The sequence below is a fragment of the Phaethon aethereus genome, assembly GCF_964289735.1.
Source record: "Phaethon aethereus genome assembly, chromosome: 8".
Lineage (NCBI taxonomy): Eukaryota > Metazoa > Chordata > Aves > Phaethontiformes > Phaethontidae > Phaethon > Phaethon aethereus.
Window position 1 is genome coordinate 8,690,224 of NC_138584.1, and position 22,669 is coordinate 8,712,892.

Consider the following 22,669-nt stretch of genomic DNA (forward strand, 5'->3'; position numbering starts at 1 on the left):
CCACGCTCGCCCTGGTCCTGGCTGTGGGCCAGCGGGAGCCCCTTCCAGAGACGCAGCCCCTGCCCTTCCGCCCGGCAGCATCTTGTATTTACCTGCTGTCACCAATAAAAGATCAAGTACCTTTGCAGCTGTTCAGGGCTTTCTTTGGGTCTGGTTCACCCTCTGGATGCATGGAAATGCACAGGGGCGTTTGGGGGGGGTTTTGGGTGGTTTGGGCAGTGCCAGTGCACAGAGCAAGCGGCTGCAAGACACGCTGGCCGGAGGGGACCGCTGGGGAGCTCCAGGCTGCTCAGGTCTGGCACCAGTGGCCATATCCAGCCCCTAGAAGAGTTTTGGCCCTGTCACAACTGCAGTTGCCCTCAGGTCCTCGGGGGCTGGGGCGAGACCCCCCACCTTGGTCTCCTCTTCCCCAGGCGGTGGGTGAGCAGCTGGTGCAGGGTGTCCCCTGCCCGGGAGCAGGTGGCGGGTCCAGGTGCATGTACCTTGGGTAGTGCCAAGGCTGGGCTGAGCAGAGCCACACTGCAGCCCAAGAGCCTGCAGAGACTGCGCTGGCCTTCTCTTTCCTTAAGTAAAACAGTATTAACAAGCAAAATAACAATAATTATAATTAATAATAATAATAAATAAAAGAACCATTTTATTACCTTCAGGGCTAGGGACAGCGATAACAGAACTACTACACAGGATGGACGATGCTCTCCACCACTGGAGCCCGCGGGGCTGGGCTGGGGCTCCAGCAGTCCCGGAGCCCCTGGCCCCCAGCAGCAGCCCTTCCCAATGTGCCGTGCCGTGCCGTGCCACGGCTCCTCACCAGCAAACGGCCCCCCCAGAGCAGGCGACCGCGCTGCCCGGGGCTGCGGGGGAGCTGCGTGCCTCCGGCTGGGGCACCACCGGGGTTTTTATTTTTGACTATTGTGTGAGCTGGCCCACAGTCAGGTGGGGCCGGGGCCAGGAAAACGAACTGGTGCAAGGAGCGCGGCCAAAGCCCTCGCCGAGCCCGGCTGCTTCCCAGCAGTGCGAGCGCCGAGGGGACGGGGGCCTGTGCAGCTTGCGCTGACTACGTGGCAAAGGGCAAAGCTTTTCCATAGTGTTGCAAGGCACAAACTTTACAGGGGTGTATTGCTCCTCACCCTCCTCCTCGCCTCCCCCGAGCTGTTTGTCTTGCTGCAGGATCAACCTTTATTTCCTAACAAACAGCCACACGCACTAACAAGAATAATAATAATTATAATAAAAAAACACATCAGTCAGCTGTTCAGACAATGAAGGAAAGGCAGATGGCTGGCAAACTGAAGCCCATCATCTTCTGTGCTAACTGCAACGGGGAAAAAAAAAATGTAACATGCTGAAGTCATTACGAAAGGCCGATGCTCTGCTGGCGTCTCATCCCAGCTGAGCACCGCAGCGCACCGTGCGCCGGAGCCCCTCGGCCCAGCTCCGGCCCAGGACTTCGCTGACAAACTTGGGACCAGTTAATAGAGCTCTGCAGCGGGCTTGTAACGGCAGCAGTCGACTGCAGCAAGAGCCATGTCTAGTAGCTCAGTGCTTGGGGCAAACGGCATGCTCCCCTGCTGCGCGACCGGCGGCTGTCAGCGCTGGCAAGGCAGAGAAGGGGTGTGTGGGTGTGAGTGTGTGTATGTGTGCGTTGTCTGTGTTTCAGGAGGAAGGTGCTGTGGCTGCGTCCCGCTGAACTGAAGCAGCCAGTGCTGCTCCGTAGGCTGTTAGCTGTGAAACAATTAAATATGACCAACACCTGCCCCAAGCCCCCAAACACAAAACAGGTGGGAGGAAATAAAAACGAAAAAGGAGGTGGGGGAAAGGACAGCAGTACAACCTTTAGAAATGCAGGTGCTGCACTAAATCACCACCCTTGGACCGAGCTCCAGCCTTCTGCCATGTGGCCACATGGGCTGGGGAAGACAGCGGCAGTGTTGGGGTGAGCACACACAGGTGAGGGATGACAGTGCGGGGTGTGTGCATGCGTGCGTGTGTGTGTGGACACACACACTGCCTGGGAGGGCTGCCCAAGGCCCTGTCCTATCCAGGCACCCTCCTCGTGGCGTCCAACCAAGGGCCTCCCTGGCAGGGTGACCCCCGGGAGCAGGGCCACGCTCTGTGGCAGTGCGGGTCACTCTGCTCGTAATGCTTTGGCTGAAAGTGCGGGTTCCCACCACCCCGCTGGGTGCTGGGGCTGGGCTGCCCCACGGCACCACTGTAACCCCAGGCAGCAGCCCACCGCTTCCCGGTGAGGAGGCTGCATGGGCAGGGATTTGGGGCAGGCATGTGGATGTACATGGGGGTGACAAGGAGCGGGACTGTCTGGCTGGGCTCAGCACAGCCACTCTGGCAGAGGAGGGATGCTCCTGGGGCGCAGGGCCACGGCTGGGGTGGCAGGCCTGGCGTGGGGTGCAAGGCTGTGGCACTGCCTCCTCCGGCTGCCACAAGCACACTGGGGGGAAGCCTGCTCTCAAGCACAGGCCCCTGCAGCCACGTCTCTGAGCACAACCTCAGCACCACACCTCAGGAGAAGGTTTAACAGGGATAAAAAAATCCAAAAACTCCACAATTTTGGACAGTGCATAAGTAGCAAGGATGGCCTGTGCCCCACCGGTGCCAGCCCCAAGCACCAGCTGTGGATGCCGACACCAGGACTGCAGCAGCGTGCATCGCCTGCACCCCCAGCACCGGGCATCGCGCGCTGCCTGGGTCCCCCAGGCCTGTCCCAGGCGAGGGGCCAGCTGAGCCGGGTAACCCCTGGGCAGGATGCAGCTGTTGGGTAGGGTCAGGCACAGCAATGGGCTATGCAGGGTCTGCCCTTGCTGCGCGATGTGCCAGGAGCCCCAGCGAAGGGGCTCTGTCTGGCAGCAGGACCTGCTCCATGCTGGGTGCACTGGCCACAGGAGCTACTGCAGGGATTTAACAATAGCCCTCAGGGCATGGGGCATCTCTGGGACGGAGGGAGATGCGCTGTAGAAGGTGTTGGTGTGATTTCTGCGTTGCTCTCGGAGGTATGGAGGGACAGATGAACTTTTGATGTGGAGGATCCTGGTGTCCATCACTTCACAGTCGATTTGCATCATCACCTCGTAGTCCTGCCCATTGATCACATTCTCTGTACAAGCAAGGGGAAAAAAAAAAAGTCAGAGTTAGCCCTGCAAGCTACTGACCTAATGGCACCAAAAGCAGAGCTTTCTGGACCTTTTTTTTCTGGAGCAGGAGCTGGAGGGGTGACTCCTCCCTTTTTGCAGCTCCGCACATGGCGCTCCATCTCACACGGCGCAGCCCCAGCCTGCTCGTGACACCTCAAAGGGCCCAGGCCATGCTTAGCCTGTGCAGTCACACCTAGAAATTAATGTAAGTCTTTTCCACTTCTTCATCTGCACATAATTACCAACGGAGTTTGCCTTGTATAACATTTATTACTGAACTGTTGTTCTTCAGCCACTAAAGTGTAAGGGTGATTGAAGATAGGGCTTATTTAAGAAAGTTGAATGTTTCGCTTTCTTTTTATTGGTTTAAGAATACTGTAACCCTCTTGACACTGAGGATCTAGAGGAATTTCTTCACCAGACTATTCGTAAAAAGTCAAAATGCTATTTCTCAAAATAATTAACTGCACCTCATTACTGTGCTGACCTGGCTGTTGTACTTGCATGATGTTGTGGTGTGACACTGGACAAGGCCACTACCCTTGAGAAGCCTCCAGACATGGGGAGACCCAGGCCAGCATATGGGACCCCTTGCCAGTGCAAGGGCAATGCTGGGGCTGCATCATCCCGGCACAGCCCTGAGCTGGGCATGTCTGCTGCCGCAGAAGCTCCTGGGCTTGCGGGCAGAGGCTGTGCACATGGCCAGCATCTGCTGCCTGGATTTAAAGGTGGGAGACTATTCCTTACGTAGACAGTGTGTCCAGGAATGCAAGAGCCGAGATCGGATTTCCAGGCACGACCAACCCTTGCCTTTCAGAGTCAGAAAGGCTGACTGCCATCGGCAGGGTTTTCTTTCTGTGCTAAGGAGGATGGAAGATCACCTAATGGAAAGCGTATGGATTGGAGGAATGCAATATACATTACTAATTTTTACTGTTTTCCTGGATTAACTCTGACTCTGGATGACAGCTGACAACCGCGGCCGGACCCTCTTGTACCCCACGCCACCTGTAGAAGCCATTAGATCAAGTATGTCTGGTATAGTAATGAAAAGCAGGAGCAAACCCTTGCTAAGGGGGCTGAGAGCCTGCAAGGGAAATCAAAGCTCCACCTGCAGAAATGAAATGGAAAAAGCTCTGTATGTGCCACCGAGTGACCGAGGCCAGGAGCAGCTGTGCGAGTCTCTGTGCCGCTGATCCAAACACCCTGACAAGTGTCTTGTCCCTCCCGGCTGTGGTGCTGCTGATAAAGCCCTGCCGTAGCTTTGGGTGCTGGGATTTTTGTCCCCAGCTGGGATCCTTTTTGAGGCCATGACTCCAGGTCACCCCTTCTCTTATCCCTTGGATGTGCTCTTGGTTCTCACCCAACAGGCTCAGGACCAGACGGCGGAGAGGGCTGGGCTGGTGGTGCTGCTCAGGACAGGGGCTGCACGGGGCAGCTGGTGGGGCAAGAGCCTGGCCTTTGGGCTGGAGAACAAACAGGAACAGATCGGCTCCCTATGGCACAGCAAGCTGAAAATGCAGCTCCTCAGCTCTCGTGCTGCAAAGATGACAGCTTGACAGGACCCCGGCTATGTGAGAAAACATGCTCCAAAGCCACAAGTGGGTGAGGTGGGATGGGATGGCAGCCAGGGCCAGGAAAACCTCTTGGTAAGGCAGTAAGACTTTTCCGTGTCTGCCCGCAGCGGCCAGCGCAGTGGGCTATCATTAGGTTCCCTGGCATTGCTCAACATGGAGGAGAACAGCAAGCCCGGAGAGCAGCCCATGACAGGGAGGGAGCTGCACCGCGTGGGTGGCAGCGGGGAGCATGGGAACCAGATCAGCCCATCTCGGCCAGCTGGGATGCCGCTTCTCCCAGCGCTGACACAGGCTCCCCCCTGCGACTAACTGGACCATGATCAAGCAAGCCACAGCTCTGCTATCCTGTGCAAGAGGTGCTGTGCCTTCTGAGGCCACCACAGCTGAGGCAGCTGGGAGGAATCACACTCAGAGCAAGCCTCCCTGGCCAGCAGGCACGGAGGGGACTCACACACCCAACTCAGACATTCACAAGGTGCCTGAATGCTGCCCTGTGTGTGTGAACTAGCACAGGAGTGACACGTGGGTTTAAAGAGAGGTATCTGATTCTCTCCCCTTTTGGGTTGAAGGCACTGCCGATGACGAACGGCTGCAGGAGCCTCTGCAAGGAGGATGAGGACAGTAGCGGGAATCAAAGAATCACTAAGGTTGGAAAGGACCTTCAAGATCAATTCTCATTACAGACATTTCTAGCAGCCTTTTTCATCACCGTTAGCACCAAAATGACGTACAAGAGGAGGTGGGATTTTCCACAGAGACAGCAGTTGCTGCTCAGTGATGCTGCTGGGTGCCTGGACCAGCTGCGATTAAAGGAGCAGTCTGAAAGCCATGCCAGCCCCAGGATGCCTGGCCACCGTCGGAGAGCCCTGCCCGGCCCACCCCACCCCAGAGGCTCTGCATCAGCCCACGTGATGCTCTCAGCAAAACAACAGGCAAACGTGACCTGAATGCAGCCGGCGCAACACCATGTTTGGAAAGACTAGCTCACTCTCAAAGGGGCAGGCATTGCAAAAACGATTCCACATGGCTCCGTCCTGAGCTCGATGCCATTAAACTGTTTCATGATCTGGATGAGGAATAGAGAGCATACTTACAAGATTTCTGGAAGATGCTAAACTGGAGGGCTTTCAACCACCTTGGAGTATTGGATTAGACTGCAGTTTCAATAAAAGAGAGAAGCTGTCCAAAATCTTCAGGATGCATTTCAACCAAGGCCAGAGCAAACTACAACGCTCAGGAGACTTGGAAAACACAAATACAAAATGGGGCCGGGCAGAAGCACTGCAGAAAAAGCTTGAGGACTGCAGAGGATCACTGTGCATAAGCCAACAGCATGACAGGACTAGAAATGATCACATCGACTTCAAGAGAAACAGATTTATCTTTGATTGAGTTTCTAATGATAATGAAAAGATAAGCCCTGGATGAAGCCACCTTGGAAGACCAGAGGGTCTTCATGACTGGCAGGTTTTAAGGAAAGGCTGGATGACCACCTGTCAGACAAGACCCAGGGTACCTGACCCTCCCTCCACACAGGCACAGGCACTCGCAGTTGCTCATGGTCCCTGTAGCCCTGCCTTTCTGTAACCTGCAGGTGCCTATTCATGACTGAAGCCTCTCAGGGTAAACTGCAACCGATCGTTACAGAGCCCAGGGCCACAAAGAAGCCAACATATGTCAACTGAGCTGTGATGACTGTCTGTCTGCTCTTTGCTTGTGACAAAGATAAGGCAGTGCAACTTGGGCGAAGCAACTTGAGATTTGAGCTGATGTTTGCAACAGGGTAGGGAGGCACACCAGTCAGCTCCCACAGTTCAGATAGCAGTGAGAACACTGCTGTGCCATCTTTCCTTGACAGTCAGTTTAAATCCAATGGCTGCATAGCTGGACATGTTCATCTGTGCTATTCCTAATACCTTGTCAGTGAGTGGGCAGTATCTGGAGTAGAGCTGTGGGTTCTCCAGGGGCCCCTGTGGTCTGACCTCATCCACAGAACAGGCCAACAATTTTGCCCTGTGATTCCTGCATCAGATGTTTTAAAAATAGCCCAGCGAGGCTTTTATTTCCTTCCCCTTCCTTGGGGCCATCCAGCAGTACCAACGTCTGGGAGACACTAATGAGCACAAAGTGGGTTTTCTAAGAGAGGTCATGATGAGCGTTGAGCTTGGCAGTTGCATGTGGCTGATCCCTGGAGGGGTCAGTACGTAACCACTGCTATCACTCCATGCTCAGGTCAGCCATGTACTGCACTGCCTGAGCACGCACCCATCACACCTCACAGCCCTCTGCAGGGAGGTGGACACGGGCAGGGGTGTCTGTGAAGGCAGGACCAACAGCTCAAAGTTGCTGCCTGCTGCCGCTGCTCCTTTGTTGGCTGGAAGGTCAGCACTGCCAACCTGTGTTACACGGGGCTGCTTAATCGCCCAGAGTAACACTGACACGGAATTATTTCTAAAGTTTATTGTGCTGAATTACCTATGACTGATGTTTTGTGGGATTACATAAGTGAAAACACAGGAACAGATCTCCTGTAGAGGTGTCTGGATTTATAAATAGTTTTATTGCTCCTCTTTGAAGTTCAGAACATACAGCCATTCATACAGCCTCAGGCTTAAGAAGCTATCCTTCCCAGGCCAAAAGGCTGTGTTGCACTTAATTATTTGTTAACAGGTTTAAAAGCCGTGCTTCAGGTGATAGACTATTTCAAATTAACAGCAAAGGTAATTGTGCCAAGCATTGCTGTTGTCTGACTGCACCTTCTCAAAGAGGCTTGCTGGCTCTCGCAGACTGTACCAAACTCCCAGCATGAGCTTGGTCTAGGGAACAGAAATCTAACTCCCCAGTGCTGCTCTCTAGGGTTTATGGCAGCTCCTCTTAAAAACAAACATGTTGCAAGACCCAACTGATGAAAGCTGAAGTCAGTGATCCAAACCAAGAAAGTTTAGCAAATAAGGCTGAGGGTAATAACCACTGTTACAAATTACTGAAGATGATGGAAGATTGCCTTCATATTTGAAGTACTAGATTTTCAAAACTGGCTTATTAGACCATAAAACCAAAGTCCTCCTTCTCCTCTTAGTAGTAGTACTGACACTTATCAATCAGTCGAATGTTCAAATGTCTGTCTTTGAGACCAAGCATCTGCTTCTATAAGAGATGCTGTCTTAGAGAAAAGCAGAAGACAGGTAGAGGGCTTGAGAGGCAGGCAATGAGAATCTTAGTGTCTGTTCTGCAGTAAGTCAGAACAAATGGTGATGTGAACTGTCTCTCTAGACTCAAACTCTCCACACATCAGTGGGCTGTTTAGCCCTGTGGATGCAGTCATACGACAGGAACAAGTTATTCTGGTAATCTACCCCTCCCCACTTACATGCACCCTCCCCACAAAGCTTTGCTGCAGGAAAATGCTTGTCTTGAAAACTGCACAATTTGCAGAGAGGTTGCAACAGAGGTCCCCTAAAATACCACCTGACCTTGTGAAGTGTTTCAAGGCTGTAACCAACTGCCATAGAAGAGCTTTGCAGCCTTCTGAAGATGTGCTCATGCCTTCGGTATGTTGACAGAGGCTTGTTCTACCAAATCAACCATGAATTTCACCTTACCCTAGCAGTCCCACGATGGACTACCCCAAAAATACTCTGTGATACCAATACTGTGCAATTCAGGGCCTGGGCCAATTATCAAGACTCCTCTAAGGCCCCAGCTGCCTTTGCAGAAGATAACCCACATACCTACTGGATGATTTCTCGGTAGGTGACTTGTAAAAGTGGTCAGAACGTGCCTGGCTCTACTCCCACGCTGTGCTCACTGAATATACAGTTAAGCTCGTGTTGACCACATAGATCTGGACCATGTCCTCGCTTCTGCTGGTAAGATACAGGGAAGGAAATCACTTGTCCCACCTCTACTTTAACTACCTGTCTTTGTCAGTAAGGCTGGAGAATCATCCTCTCCTCATGGACAACAGCATAGAGTGAATTTGCTATCCATGAAACCAGTTTAGTTGATGTCAGAGTTAGGTGCCACGGAATTATCTCTGGATAAGGTGATACAAACCCACCAACTCTCTTAAAACCATCTTTGCTGAGCAGCTACTCACGCCCTTTACATTTTTCACATTTCCTTCTAACAAGAGAGCTTGCTTTGCGACACCAGACTCCAAAGGCTGTTAATTTACATTTGGAGGCCCTTCTGCAGCCCCATCTGTTACACCAGCGGGAACCTTAGGCAGCTTTCAAAGGGCCACCGGATAAGTTCCAGTACCTGATTGCTTTGTGCTAGCTGTGCCAAGCTGACGATGCTGAAGTTTCGTTTAAATAATGATTTATCACCAAACTACCCAAACAATTCATTGCGCAACCTGTCCTGGCCCAAAACAGAGCTTATGTCTAGGGCAGCACAGAGTTCAGCAAGCACAAGCTTCAGCAGGAGATGAGGGCACCAGCGGCGCCCAGCTCTGGGGCTGGCCTGCTGAAGGGCTGCAGCTGTCCCCAGACATAATTCGGGGGGCTTTCTCCACTCTGTCACTCACTGAGCAGCCCTGACTGTCCTACCCAGCACATCTGGACAACGTTTCCATCTGAAGGGTTGGTACACATTACCAAATAAGTATATAAACGAAGCAGTGTTACTGTAACAGCTACAAAGACTAAAAATACACTCCCTGCAACAACGCAGCAGGGTTCCTAAAACATTTACAGATTTGCTTGTTAGACAGGATTCTTTGAGGCAAGGGAGAAAGTTCTGTTGTGACCCAAGTATCTTCTCTTTTAAAAAGCAAATTCTTGCTTGGAACTATTTCCAGACAAACCGGCTGCAATGGTCTCACCTCTGTGACTCAGCTGCCCGCAGTCCCTGACACGGGTTAAGTGAGATCCTGGGCATTTCAGTTCTCCAGGTCCCCTGGCACCTCTCAAACAGCGACCCAGGCTGCTGGGTCTATATGCACACAGGAGCAGGGGCCATCGTCAGAAACACTGGATCCACATAATCGAAGTCACTTCGACAAGCCACGAGCGACAGCAAGGACACAGCGTCTCTCCCCATGTCTAAGCTGTTGGAGCCTTGGTGCCGGGGGCTATCCAAGGGGGATATATACAGGCACGAGGCAAGAAAATCAGAGGAAACAAGTTCTCTGTGGCCTCCTGAGAAAATAACAGAGCCACAGGGGAGATCGGCACTGTCTGTGCACGAGGAGCACAACGTGCCTTTAGCTTACACCACTATGTGACTTTCTGGAAAAGGCCAGTGCCTGTGGGGAACGTGGTCAGTGGCAGATCTGTGCCAGATGTGCTTTGCAGTACCTGGTCCAAGCTAGGAGTTCTCAGGGAAAGGGATGGTTCTTCCCAGGGACCATCTCCCACCCGATATCCCACCTTCCTTTCCAATCTTCTTTCATGCTGCACAGACACTTCCCTCAAAGAGAAAGAACATTCGCTACAGAGGAGAGACCCCAGTGTGGATCTACTGTGATTGCTCTTGGTTTGGAGAGGGAGCCAATGGTCATCTCAAGAAAAGATCAGAATCACCAGTGTTGACCCTCCCAGGCTCATCATTTAAAGCTCCCTCAGGTACAGTATTTCTGAGAAATACTGAGACATTTTTGACAGCGCTGGCTGTGCATATGTGTGTTGTTGGCAGGGTATCATTGCTGCAGGATGGCCATATTTGAAACCAAACCAGCTGTGGCAATGCTAATGACAAGGAAGAAAAAAAAAAAAAAAAAAGGAAGAGAAAACAAAGACAAGGGGCAAAGCAGTTCTGCTGCACAGAAAACTCTCTTGAGAGTGAAGGACAGAGGCTGGAAAGAGAGCAACTTGTCAGGCAGAACCATCCCATGTCTGCTTGGGAGGCACAAGTAATATAAACAAACTCCTCACACAGCCTGCAAATCCAGACATACCCACTTACAAGGCAAATAACTATACACAGGAGAGTAGCCTAAAAAGGCATTCCTGTAGAGGCTTCTTTCAAGAACAAGGGGTGGAGGGCTTGCCCCAGGACAGCACGTAGAGGACTGCTCCCTCTGAGGGAGGGTCTGCGAGCCATGGGCACGCTCCCTTTGGTCCCCGCCATGGGTCTAGCATCCTACAGACACTCTTAGAGCTGGAAAACCTTTCTGGCCCAATGCTATCTTTGGTTTTAAATGCTAGCAAGCTCCTCCTTTTCCCGCTGTGCTGGGAGACTGGCCACTCTCCTTTTCTAGCCTTGGTACTGCCTAAGGATGGCTGTTCTGCACAGGCAGGAGAGCAACATCCTGGCAGCAAAGTCCCATCCAGCACATGCTTCTGCCTCTAACAGTGACCAGCAGCAGCAGCAAATGTCAGGGCAAGCATGTACTTTCAGTGATACATGAAATAGCAAGTAACTGCTTCCCAGACACCTTATCTACACCACTCATGGTTCTTCAGGTTCTGTCATAACCCTTCCCTCAGCCCTTGCTGTCAAATTCAATAGTCACTGTGGTAGGGAAGCTATAACACTCCATGGTCATTCCTGTTGCTTTTTCTCCTGCATCTTTCATTGTTTTATATATCTATAAACATCTATGACCAAAAATGCATAGTATTGAAGATGGGGATTCAGCAGGGCTGTAAAAATGGTTCATGCTTTGTTTTCTACTCCCTCTCTGAGGAAGGATGCGCAGTGGCTCCTCTGCAGCTCGCTTATCTGCCACTGTATGTTTGGTCAGGAACACTTTTCCCACGTAAATTCTTTTGCATTATTTCACACCAAGTTTCACCTGCTGAACAGAATTTCACTGCTTCCCAAGATCTTCCAGCCTGTGCCTGGAGATGCAGGGGCAGCGACCCCAGCACAGACCTGCATGGGAGTCTACTGGTAACATAATCTTCATTGCAAAATGTGACCAACTGTTTCCACCTTTCATTTATACCTTTCAAGGAAATACCAATCCACAAGTGAGCCTTCCCTCTTGCCTCACAAAAACTTCCTTTCTTTTAGCAGTTTCTGAAGAACTACTTTTTTCCAAGTTTTTGAACACTCAGGTATGTTATTGGGCTGAAAAGACTGCCCTTATCCTCACACTCGCTAATCCTCTAAGGCACTAAAGTAGGCCTTTGCTCTGCAGAAGCTGTGCTAGCTCTTCCCAATCTATCGCATGGCCCCGGGCATGCTCAACTCTGACAGATTCAGCCAGCTTGTGCAAAAGTAAGACTTGATTTTTTATAGTTCCTGAGGCCACTTTAAAAAAGTTTGCCTCATTTGTCACTTGCCATTCTCCTGATAACTATATAGCTTTAGTGGTTAACACCAGCACAAGAACTTTTTGCTCTTTCCGTCAACAGTGCTGACTTCAACTTTAAGTGCTCTTTCACACCTTGATTCTCTACAGGCACTAGAGACTCCCTGGCAGGCATCCTCTGAAAAATGCTTTTATTATTTTTTTTTATGCCTCAGGCACTGTTCCTCAATATCTTTTTCTGGCTTGACTTCCTATGGTTTGACATTTAGTCTGCCAGAAATCGTGCTCTTCTTTCTATTGGCTACAATGTCTATTGTTTAAGAGAGAGCTTCTTACTTCTCTGAATCTACTTTAATGTGTTACTTAAGTCTGCTGGATTTTTTAGGGTCCTTTTAAAGACACTTGCACAGAGCTTTTAACCTTTAATCAGTCTTCATACCGTTTGCCAGCATTTTGCCCTACTGGTTTTTCTTTTAATATGTTTTCCTATTGTTATTTAGCCCTTACGTTTGAACTGTAGTATGTACTTCACTATTTCAAGTTGTAGGCATTTACTGATAAAATTAATTTAACTATTTGACTTCATTTTTTTCAAGAGGGAGCATCACTTTTTCATTGACATGCACCTTCTCTATCACCCAATATCATTTGTTTCCTAGCGTTAGCATCTCACTGATTTAAGAGTGAAGGCTGGTGTGAGCCTGTATTCACTTACAGTTGAAATGTCTTTATAGGTTGGATGGTATCCAAGGAGTGAGCTGAATTTTCCACCTGTCTCACTTGGATACATAAAATTACCTCATTTATTTAGATACTGCGATCAGCTCTTGCTCGTAGTATTTTTAATACCATCTCTGTGAAGATGATGGTCTTAAGATCTTAAGATCTTCTGTCTGCATGGGCTGAGCACTTTCCTCCATGTGAGCTTCTCCAATTCAATGCATTTACCAGTTAATTAAAAAAACCCACAACATACACAGATGCTGCCAAGTGCCTATCTGAGCATAGCACACTAATAAGTGACACGTCCGTTTCAAAGATTTCTGTTTCCCAGCTACAGCAACAGGAGATTTACAGCTTTAATGTATGAATCCTGCTCTCAAACAGAGGTGCCTCCCTCCTCACGGCGAGGGGCAGCTCAGGCTGGCAATCATTTCTTCGTCCACATTCACCCAGAAGGCATTTGTGCTGTACTGGGATATGCCATGGTCTTTTCACCCGGGGCTACTACAGAATAAGACAGGATGGAGGCAGATGATTTACAATGAAGTGGTGGATGACTGAAATTGAGAATGTTCTTCAGATGCTCAGGATGTATTTTTAAATTGCTTTCCTACAGCAACCCTGCTACAAAGGATCAAGCCTGGAGGACACCCAGGAACCACACGAGGAAGCACCAGAGGTAAGGTGGGCTGGACAAGGCGGGCGAGGAAAACTGCGGTGTGGAGGACTTTGACCTGGGATATGAGAAGGCAGCAAAGGCCTCCCGGCCCCGCTGGCGGCAGTCTCCTTAGAGACTGCAATCCAAACACTGAAAAAGACTGTCCTGGACTGCTGTGTTTTTACTAATCTCTAGGTTTACTCCAGTGATGTTCTCAAGACAGAACTCATAAATGTGAACCTCCTCTACCAGCGCTGTTGCAATTTTTTATGTTTTTACAGGGTGAGGTCATTATGGATAATTACGTTTCAGATCACTGCAGAAATAAAGAGCTACCAGTAACCAGAGTTGGCCTGTGTATCACAAACATAAAACTGAGTTTGCCACCTATAATTTAACAGTAGGAGGAATTATGTAGTCTTGAATTTACAACATCCGAAAATATATTAAAGCAGATCAGCTGGGCTCAAGGCTAGAATTACGACGTGCTGCACACATGCAGTTCAACGTAGCCGAGATGGCAACAGTAATCTCACAGATGGGGATGAAAATCTTCTCTTTGCTTTGCAGCACAGCTCTCGGCACGGTGCTCTCTGTACAGCTTGGTGGGAGAGCATACCTACACGGCAGTATCAGCATTCAGAGTTAATGAACATCTAGAAGACAGGGTCTCTGCAGCGAGAAGCATACTCGTTCAGTTCTAAACCGAACTGGGCTCCTTCTGCAACTCCATACTGGCATCCATGCTGGCAGCTTATGTCACGCCTTTCTTTTTTCTTCTACTTTCTGGATTTTATAGAAGTGTGTCTTTTATATGGAAAAAACCAATCTGGTGTAATAACTCGATACTGGCATTGGAAATACTTAAGTACGAAGTCCAATTAATTTATGACTCATTCTCTGCCCCCTTCATGAACAGTGTGTTCCCAAGAAAATGCCATCTGTAGCATTTATCCTGTCTATACAGAGAAGAGCAGTCACACTGGGGCTTGGCCTGCTTTATCACACAAAACCCAAGAGATACTCTTTTTCGTACTAATGAAGGGGCAAAAAGGCGCAGAAGATCCTCTGAAATCCTCTTCCTGTTCTTTTGAATACATAAAAATAGGTTACTCATTTAGCAATTTAGGTAAACAGCTTGTTATGAAAAGTCACTGGGGAATAAGCTTTTATGATTTCATTTCTTGATCGTTTCCTGTCTAACTAAATAAACATGAACTTAAGTGACACAGATTCCATTACTTTTGTGCACAGATTCTTGAATGATTTCTTTCATACTGTTTTGAATAATTTAATCTCCTCCATCCTGTCAAAGACAACATATATTAACAGACAATAGTTAGGGAGAGCAAAGCCTCTCAAAGACAAGAAAATCTGTTGAAAACTTCTATTTAAGGTTGAATCTAGGCTATGATCAATTTTGATATTCAAAGAAATGTAGGAAAGTTTGGGGAGTACTCTGTTTTGATAAACTGCGCTTTTACATCACTCTGAAAAGGGAACAGGAGTGAGAATAGCAGCCTCTTACAATATGACTAAATTCTGTCATTAAAATTCCTTTATAAAATACGTTCTGCTGTGATTTCTATCCTGACCTTTACAGCACAGCTTTAGATCAGCACGAGAGCTGAAGTACATCTGTGAAATTAGCAAACCATCCTAACGACAGCAGAACCACAGTAACTCGACGTGCTGCTTGTCCACGACTGCACACAGGAGTTAGCAGACTCTCCCTGTTTCTCAGTCCAGGCTCAGTAATCGACTGTTGCAGTGAGGTCTAACCGAGAGCTCACCATGGCTCTGATTTTTCCCTGGTCAGGCTTCACTAAACTACTTTTATTACTCAATTGGCAGCTCAAGCAGCAGAAGAGTGGCATTTTCAAAATGGCCTGTAAACTTACAGCATGGAGACATCCTCAGACATATTTTCTTACATCCTGGTTTAGAGGTCTTGAGGCTTTGAAGGATTCTCAGTGACCTTCTTAAAAAACCTTAGCAGCTATCCCATCTTTCATCACACAGATACGTACACAACTCCCAGAGACTTCTGCTCATACACTACGGTCTGTAAGGCTGCGCTGAGTGCTCAGCACTTTCTGCTAAATCCGGATACAAAAGCAGAAACAATGAGGGAAGTATCTCTAGAGATCATACTTGTGTACCTAAGAGATATGTCCTCTGTACCTACTAGAGTGATGTGAGCTGCTCAGTCTGGGGCCAAGGACAGCGGCTGTGAGGGAGCCACAGGGACTAAGACTTGGCTTCTAAGCATGAAGAGAAGAATGAACCAACAACAGCTAGAGATAGCTGGGGCCATCAGCCTCCTGGAAACCATCCACAGTGAGAGAGAAGGCTACCCAAAATATTATGCAGCAACCTTCAGGGAAGTCAGCTGCTGTAAGTGGTATGTATTGTTTTAGACCTTCCTCATTCAATGACTGACCGGGAATTCTGCTTCTTGCTCTGAAAGACGGAAATGGCATCTTTTGTTTGCTTGACCCTGAAAGGCAGAGGAAGTTGGAGACTTTATTTATTCAACCCCAAGACATGGGAACTTACAGAACGTTGTCACTTCCCTAAGAGCTTTTTTTTTTTATTTTCCTTCTCAGCCTTTGTGGGTTCTGTTTGCCTTATGGATTTTTCACAGACAGTTTGCTACCAGCCTTGGACATCTGTGAGCGGCTTTTGCATGTGGCTGTCAGTTGAAAGAATGTTCTTTGTAGTTGCATGCAAATAATCATGCTGCTTGATGGCAGAAATCCCTCCAGTTTTGATCAAAAAGCCTTACCACTAGATTTGTTATTGACCATTTTAATTAGAATGCATATTATTTCAGAGCACTTTTGAAGTCTATTACATCAGTAGGATGATGGATGCTAGGAAGGAAGGCTGAGGGAAGTGGCGGAAGAAGCTGGCCAACACAACAGAACACATGAACTTTGCAAAACTCACCATCCTGTTCACAGTAAATATCTGCCTTTAGGAGACTATTTTGCTGTTGTGTTTCATGAAAAAAAACCCAACCCTTAAAAGAACAGGGCTCCTTAAGAACCAGGAACATGCAAGTTATAGAGTCAGACACAAACAACCTCAAAGGCAGACTGAAGACAAGTCCCATTGTATGACATTAGACTAAGGACCTACCCAGAATATTTGTAAAAAATTCAAACCTCTCTGTCATGGCTGTGAATTCCCAGAAAATAAGCCTCAGATCTCATGTTCACCATCAGGCCTCTCACTTTTGTTTGGCTGAGAGTACAGACACCAACCCTAAGTTTAAAGAGAGCAAATAATGGGATGACTTTCACGTACAGGGAACTGTTTTGCACAGGGATCCTAAAAATAAAAAAAGGCCTTTTTCATCTTTGTGCTGCTGCTAAGGCCACCAGTACTCACGGTGAGTACACACCTGCACAGACATTTACAGCTGCTCCTACCAAGAAAAAGTGTAAACTGTGAGAATATCGAATCTAATCCTAAGGAGAAATGCATTAGTCAAAGAGGCTACTTCGGCTAAGCGTTGAATGCCATCTCCTGCACTGAGTGACTGTACATATGTTCTCATTTTTGTGTGCTGCAAGGATAGGACTACTGCTGGTGTGTGCTGCGCCGCAGAGCTGCAGGCATCCTGCAGAGACAAAAGGCTTGTGCTTCGGGTAGGAAGAGTAGCTTAGCTATGCTGTACTCTATTGATTATTTTGATCCAAAGATCAATGTTATAAATCACTGCATTTTTTACAGCAGTTAAGTAAATATAAGGCTAATGGCAGATGTTTTCATTTAAACTTCAAGAAAGGCACCGCCTATATGTCAATTTGGAATTGCTGTAATGAGCCAACAAGACTCTGAATTACAATAAAAGCAAATTTAGGAATAAAATCTACTGGAGACTTAACTGGTCTCAAGTGCATCGTTAGATTTCTAAAATAATAGCTGCAATCCAGCATAACAAACATGACTTGCTTAAAAACAAAAGCCGGAGTTTAACTGTAAATTGCAGTTGGCTCTCATTCCCATGAGAAACTGCAAGATATTTCTGCTTGGAATAACTTCTCTGTAAAGGCACACGAATGGTGCTCCCAAAACCATGTACAGTGGGATTAGGACTACCCAGAACTGCTTTTTCCTTGCACGCTTACCAACCCTAAGGTCCTTAGGTCCCATCAGACAGATTTTCTGTAGGTACTACTTTGTGTCCACAAATGATGGGGCTTTGTCATTGGGCAGAGGCAGGTCAAAACTGCAGCCAGCAGGGAAATGGGAGAAGGGTAAAGGGCTGTGAGAGCATCTGGGCAGGCAGAAATGGAGGAGCTGACAGCAAGTACTGGCTGTGAACTGGGAGGGTTGGCCCAGCAAGCTTGGACAGGGGTTTAGAACAGAGTGGGGAAGAAGGAATTGGTAAGAGGGGCGGAATTAACATGTACTAACATGTAACAAGTGACTATACTTAAAAAAAATAAAAATGCTTAAACATATTTAGCATATGTTAACATATTAAACGTACCTAAATAATTAAACATGTTTCTGTGCACGTGCAGGAGAAGGAGCACATAGGAGAAAGTTACAAGGTAATGGCCATTTTTAGTCTTTTCCAGCATATAACAACTGAGTAGTTTTTATCAAGTTTTTATCTTGAAAATGAATAATGTACTGTTATTGCTTCATACAATATTGTTCTCTTAAACTTCCATCGTATGGGATGCACACATACATGTACCTGTCCACTACAAAATTTTCTGTTGAGATTTGCCATTAGCTGCAAAGCACTAGCACTGCCACTGGCCGGCTTTACCCCAAGTCTTCCCTCCAAGAAAAATTCTTCAAATTGTAAACCTCATTCTGCTTTGTACACTTTCGAAAACTGCCAGACCAATCTTGCAGAGCCATGTCATTAATCTCCATGCAGAGTCATGCAGGAGAGTGACTGAACTCATTGTACTTCCTAATCTTTGTCCATACCTGTTCTCTGTCCCGGTAGCCGGCGGTGGGAATGGCTAAAGCCAGCTAAAGGCAGTCTCGCTAGCGGAGCTCAGAAGACACTCAAGCAATCAAAGTGCAATCAGAAAAGGATGACAGTCCTGCTGGGCAAAGACTCTCCAAGCAGTTCAAAGGGTTCTCTACTCAACTGCAAGCCGTTTCATGTTTGGAAATGCTGTCATGGGTAAACTTTAGTACACAGACTAATAAAGATCCTGCAGAAGAAAGCAGGTGAAGAAGTTCTGAAAAAGTTTCAAAGCAAAGGCCACTTCACTTGCATTCCCTTCATCTCTGCCAGGGTTGTGGTAGCAAAAAGGCAAGTAAGCGGCAGCGGAAAAGGTTTCTCTTCTTCCACAGAGATCTGGCTGAGGCACGAGAAAAGACAGGAGGGGACGAGTTCCTTCACTGAAACTCTTGCCAATTCCTCCCAGGGAGACCCAGCCTCTTCTAGCAGCCAACTCTCTGCAGGTGGACAAAGAATTAAGGTGGGCTTAAAAGAACAGCAGACAGCTGGGAGGAAAGCTTTGTTGTCAGCTAACTTCCAGATGCTTTTTCAGGACATGCTCAGTCCCTGCGGAGGCAAAATAGGGTGGAGGAGGAACAATGCTCTCAGAGGAGAGAAATGGGTTCTTCTCCAGGCAGAAATTTTTAGGGAATCATCTCCTCCAGGTAATCTACTACTAATAAAATTAAAAATCAAGCCAGGTTACCTATGGGCTCTTGTGTATCTTATAATTTTTTTCCTAATAGCTGGCTGAGTGTCACAGAGGAAGCAAATGTTTGATGCCGTTGTTTACTTAATGCTATCCTTGCATCTCATCTGTTTCAACATCTCTGCCCAAATCCCTGGACATTTTTTTATTTCCTGGATTATGCTGATGTTCTGAAGAAAAATCCCAATGAACTCAAGTAACTATAATTTCACAATGTTTCATCATTAATGAAGGGTACGATTTGTCACTGGGTTCTGATGTGTATTTTCCAAATTATATTTACTCCAACAACTGAAAAGCTATTTCAAGTAAAACACGACTCAGTAACATGTAAAGAAGAAATACTTTGTAATTTAGAAATACTGTTTGTTCTCCAAGTGATAAAGTGCCCATTTGCACGTGATAATTCAGCTCAGCCAGAGAAGGATTTTTGTAATGGACATGAAAAGGGAGTTTCAGACAGATAAATGCCGAAAATAATTCTGATACATCTAATAAAAATTCCCCTAAGCTAGCTGGTTATAGATTATCACACTCAACTTACTGTACTGCATGGGAAAATGTAACTATCACAATGTTGAAAGCCTGAACTGATTTTTTTTCTTCGTTTATGGAAATTCGCATCATCAGATAATGTTTTTGGCATGCTTGAATAACGAAAACATTTGGGTTTATGATTCACTTGTACTGTAAACCATGTAAGTTTTAAAAAAGTATTATGGTGCACAGATACTCAGAATGTAAAGTTTATACTGTTAGAGGGTTCACGATGTGTTTAATGACTGTGACAGTAACCCTGTGCCCCAAACATGTCCTAACTTGGCAGTTCCTCACCATATGAATTAACAATATATTTATACAGTTCAAGTCCTGTCTCCCATGTGGGACTAAAATGGAGATCAAGAACACTTCTGTTCACTAATAAGCCTGTGCCCTTAGTGCAAAGCTGTTTTGTTTGCTGTCCTGTAGCATTGTAACATGATTATTATTATCCTGACCATGTAGTGCTGAGAGGTCCCACTCACACTGAGTGTTGTATAACAGTGGTAAACAGCTGAGGAAGCCAATGGAAGGCAGTCAGCATCCTAACAAACCAGTAAGGCCAAGGAATTTGCCCTGCTAAGGAGGAGCCCAGATGAGAGCACCAGGACAGTTTCTGCGCTCGATGGGATCTTTGTAGCCACCGAGTTAAGAGAAGCTAGATCACATTCAAGTCACCCTTAATCAGCTGTGTATAAGTCATGGGGACTGGAGAGCACCACCCCAAGTCCTTGGAGAAGCCAGAATGAGATACTGCAGAACTGCTGGCCAAGGCACACAGCCTCTCGTTACAGTCTCTGTGACCAGGTTCTGGTGATTTGCCAGCACCCCAGCTCCAGCAGGGACCTTGGCAACTAAGGCCCAGTAATGACCAGTTTGACTTCTTTTTCAAAGCTATAACAACAAACATTTGATCTCGGTTTGGCCTCCATGTACAAGTCAGGCACATCTCTCTGAAATTATTCTCCTATTGCTCTCTTTCATGTTTTGGACTTACCATTGATGTTTACAGCTGGCAACACTATAGACATCTTTGGTCTTCTGGTCTTGTTATGTGTGGTGGCTGGCAATAACAGGTGGTCCTGGAAAACAGGGGAAAAGATGTGTTATATCTACCCTAGAAGTACAGACCTGGGAAAATTCCTTTCCATTCTGTCTTACAGGCATTCCACACAAACTATTTACGACAGCTTAGCAAATTCAAACTGTTGAGGGAGTCTTCCAAAAGTCACAGCAATTGCTCATGCTGTGTAACTGAGAAGAAATCCCTATCGCATGCAGCAGAATATGAAAAAGCCTTGATCATGTGGAAAGAGATGGAAACTACTATTAGGCCCTTGTTCAACAGAGTACTTATGTATATGATTAAAGTAATTTAACTTGACTTCAATGATATTTAAACATGTGGTTAAGGGCTTTGCTGAATTGGAGCCTTTACTTGCAGTGCTGCCTGCTTTATATATAAATGTCATCTTGCTGTATCTATGTCAAGCTCTACATCACGTGCCTTTCAGTAGGACTGTATCAGTCAGGGTTGTGACGGGGTGCAAAATACGAGCTCTGCTGACAAAACCTACCAGGGAAGTTTGATGGCAAAGCTGGGCTTTAATAGCTTATCTCAGCTGTGAGGTGGCTGGGTGCTGCTGTAAGACAGCCATGTTCAAGCTAAGTACCCTGGGTTTTAGCAGTGGAAGCTGCATCTGCAGGAGATGCTCTGGATGTGGACCTTACCTGCACAGAAAAACACAGGATTTTGCTAACTATTACCGAACTTGAATTGCTCAACTTGCAGCCTGGAAAATTACGGTCCTTTCCTTATCAACAGAAGTAACAGAACATAAAGAATCAGTGCAGGCATCTCCCATATTGTTGTACTACGCTGATCTTGATGGACCAAAGAAAGACCACTAAGGATGAGGGACCATGCCTTTCAAAGCTTAGCTTCCCTGACAGAAGGTTGTTTCACTGCACCATCTCAGTATGCAGTGGGCGCTGTGAGGGAAGTATATTTGCTCTCTCTTAGTAATTAGGAGCAAAAGACTGTGTTTATATAACTGACAACTCAGGCTCTAAGTGAAACAAAAACCTGCCAATCACTAAGTAACTTTTCCAGGCCCCAAAGAATTAATGGAGAGGTTTATTTTGGAGAGGTTGCTCAGGGAGGTGGTAGATGCCCCATCCCTGGAAACATTCAAGGTCAGGTTGGATGGGGCTCTGAGCAACCTGATCTAGTTGAAGATGTCCCTACCCACTGCAGGGAGGCTGGACTAGAAGGCCTTTAAAGGTCCTCTCCAACTCAAGCTATTCTATGATTCTATGAGATTTTCCCAGCCCCTGTGTTTGCCTCTCTCCCAATCCCAGCAATGCCAAATTCATTCCCAGTGTCTCTGAGAAGAACGAAAGCCGGCAGATGCCACCATGTCAAACATGCAGAGACCAACTCATTAAGAAGTTTTTGCAACTGTCCTAAAATCAGATCGAAACATCTGCATTTCACTTTTCAAGATCCAGACATCTATATCCCATGGTTAAAAAGCAGAAACAAGTTTAATGCTCTCGTCTTATTTTATGCTTTCCCATTTGTAAAACTCCCACAATATTTTACAAACCCAGCACTCAGAAACTTTACATGCAGCTTTTCGCCTCCCTGGTTAAGGGTAAGAACAGGCACACAAACATCTCATGCTTTTAGCCAAGGTTATCTTTTTGGCAGACTGCATTAGACTTCCTTCAGGACACAGTTGTTAACTTCTTAATGTCAGGGTAACTGTATTTTCCCCATTTTAATATCTAAACACTACACTGTTCTGTCTAAGATTCAGAGAACTGAGTTACACACAAAGTTAGGTGTTAAATATATCAGGGTATTCTGTAGATACATTGCAGAAATAGTGCACACTCTTTTCCCCACCAAAAAATCCCCCAAAAAACCCAAATGACTGACCATAAGAAGAAAATATTACTTCAATAAATGACTGTAATTAAAAACATCTTGGTACCAAAATTATAAAACCACTCTGGTATAATTCTCAGACTACATATGTAATTTCAATTTAATTTTTGAACCACTGAGATTAAGACAACACTCAGGAAGACAATGAACTTCACAGAAAAACTGTTCTTGAAAT

The 22,669-nt window shown here is 46.9% G+C and overlaps 1 protein-coding gene across 1 annotated transcript in view; it reads right to left on the reverse strand.

Moving 5' to 3' along the window:
* Positions 1-2,776: 2,776 nt before the first annotated feature.
* The window catches only part of ATF6 (activating transcription factor 6), a 79,681-nt gene continuing 59,788 nt past the window's right edge, over positions 2,777-22,669 (reverse strand). Inside the window, exons 15-16 of the mRNA XM_082003112.1 lie at positions 20,539-20,623; positions 2,777-3,112 (exon numbers count right to left, since the gene is read on the reverse strand). Of these exons, the coding sequence (XP_081859238.1) occupies positions 2,904-3,112; positions 20,539-20,623 (294 nt within the window). The 3' untranslated portion in view covers positions 2,777-2,903. The remainder of the gene's footprint in view (positions 3,113-20,538; positions 20,624-22,669) is intronic.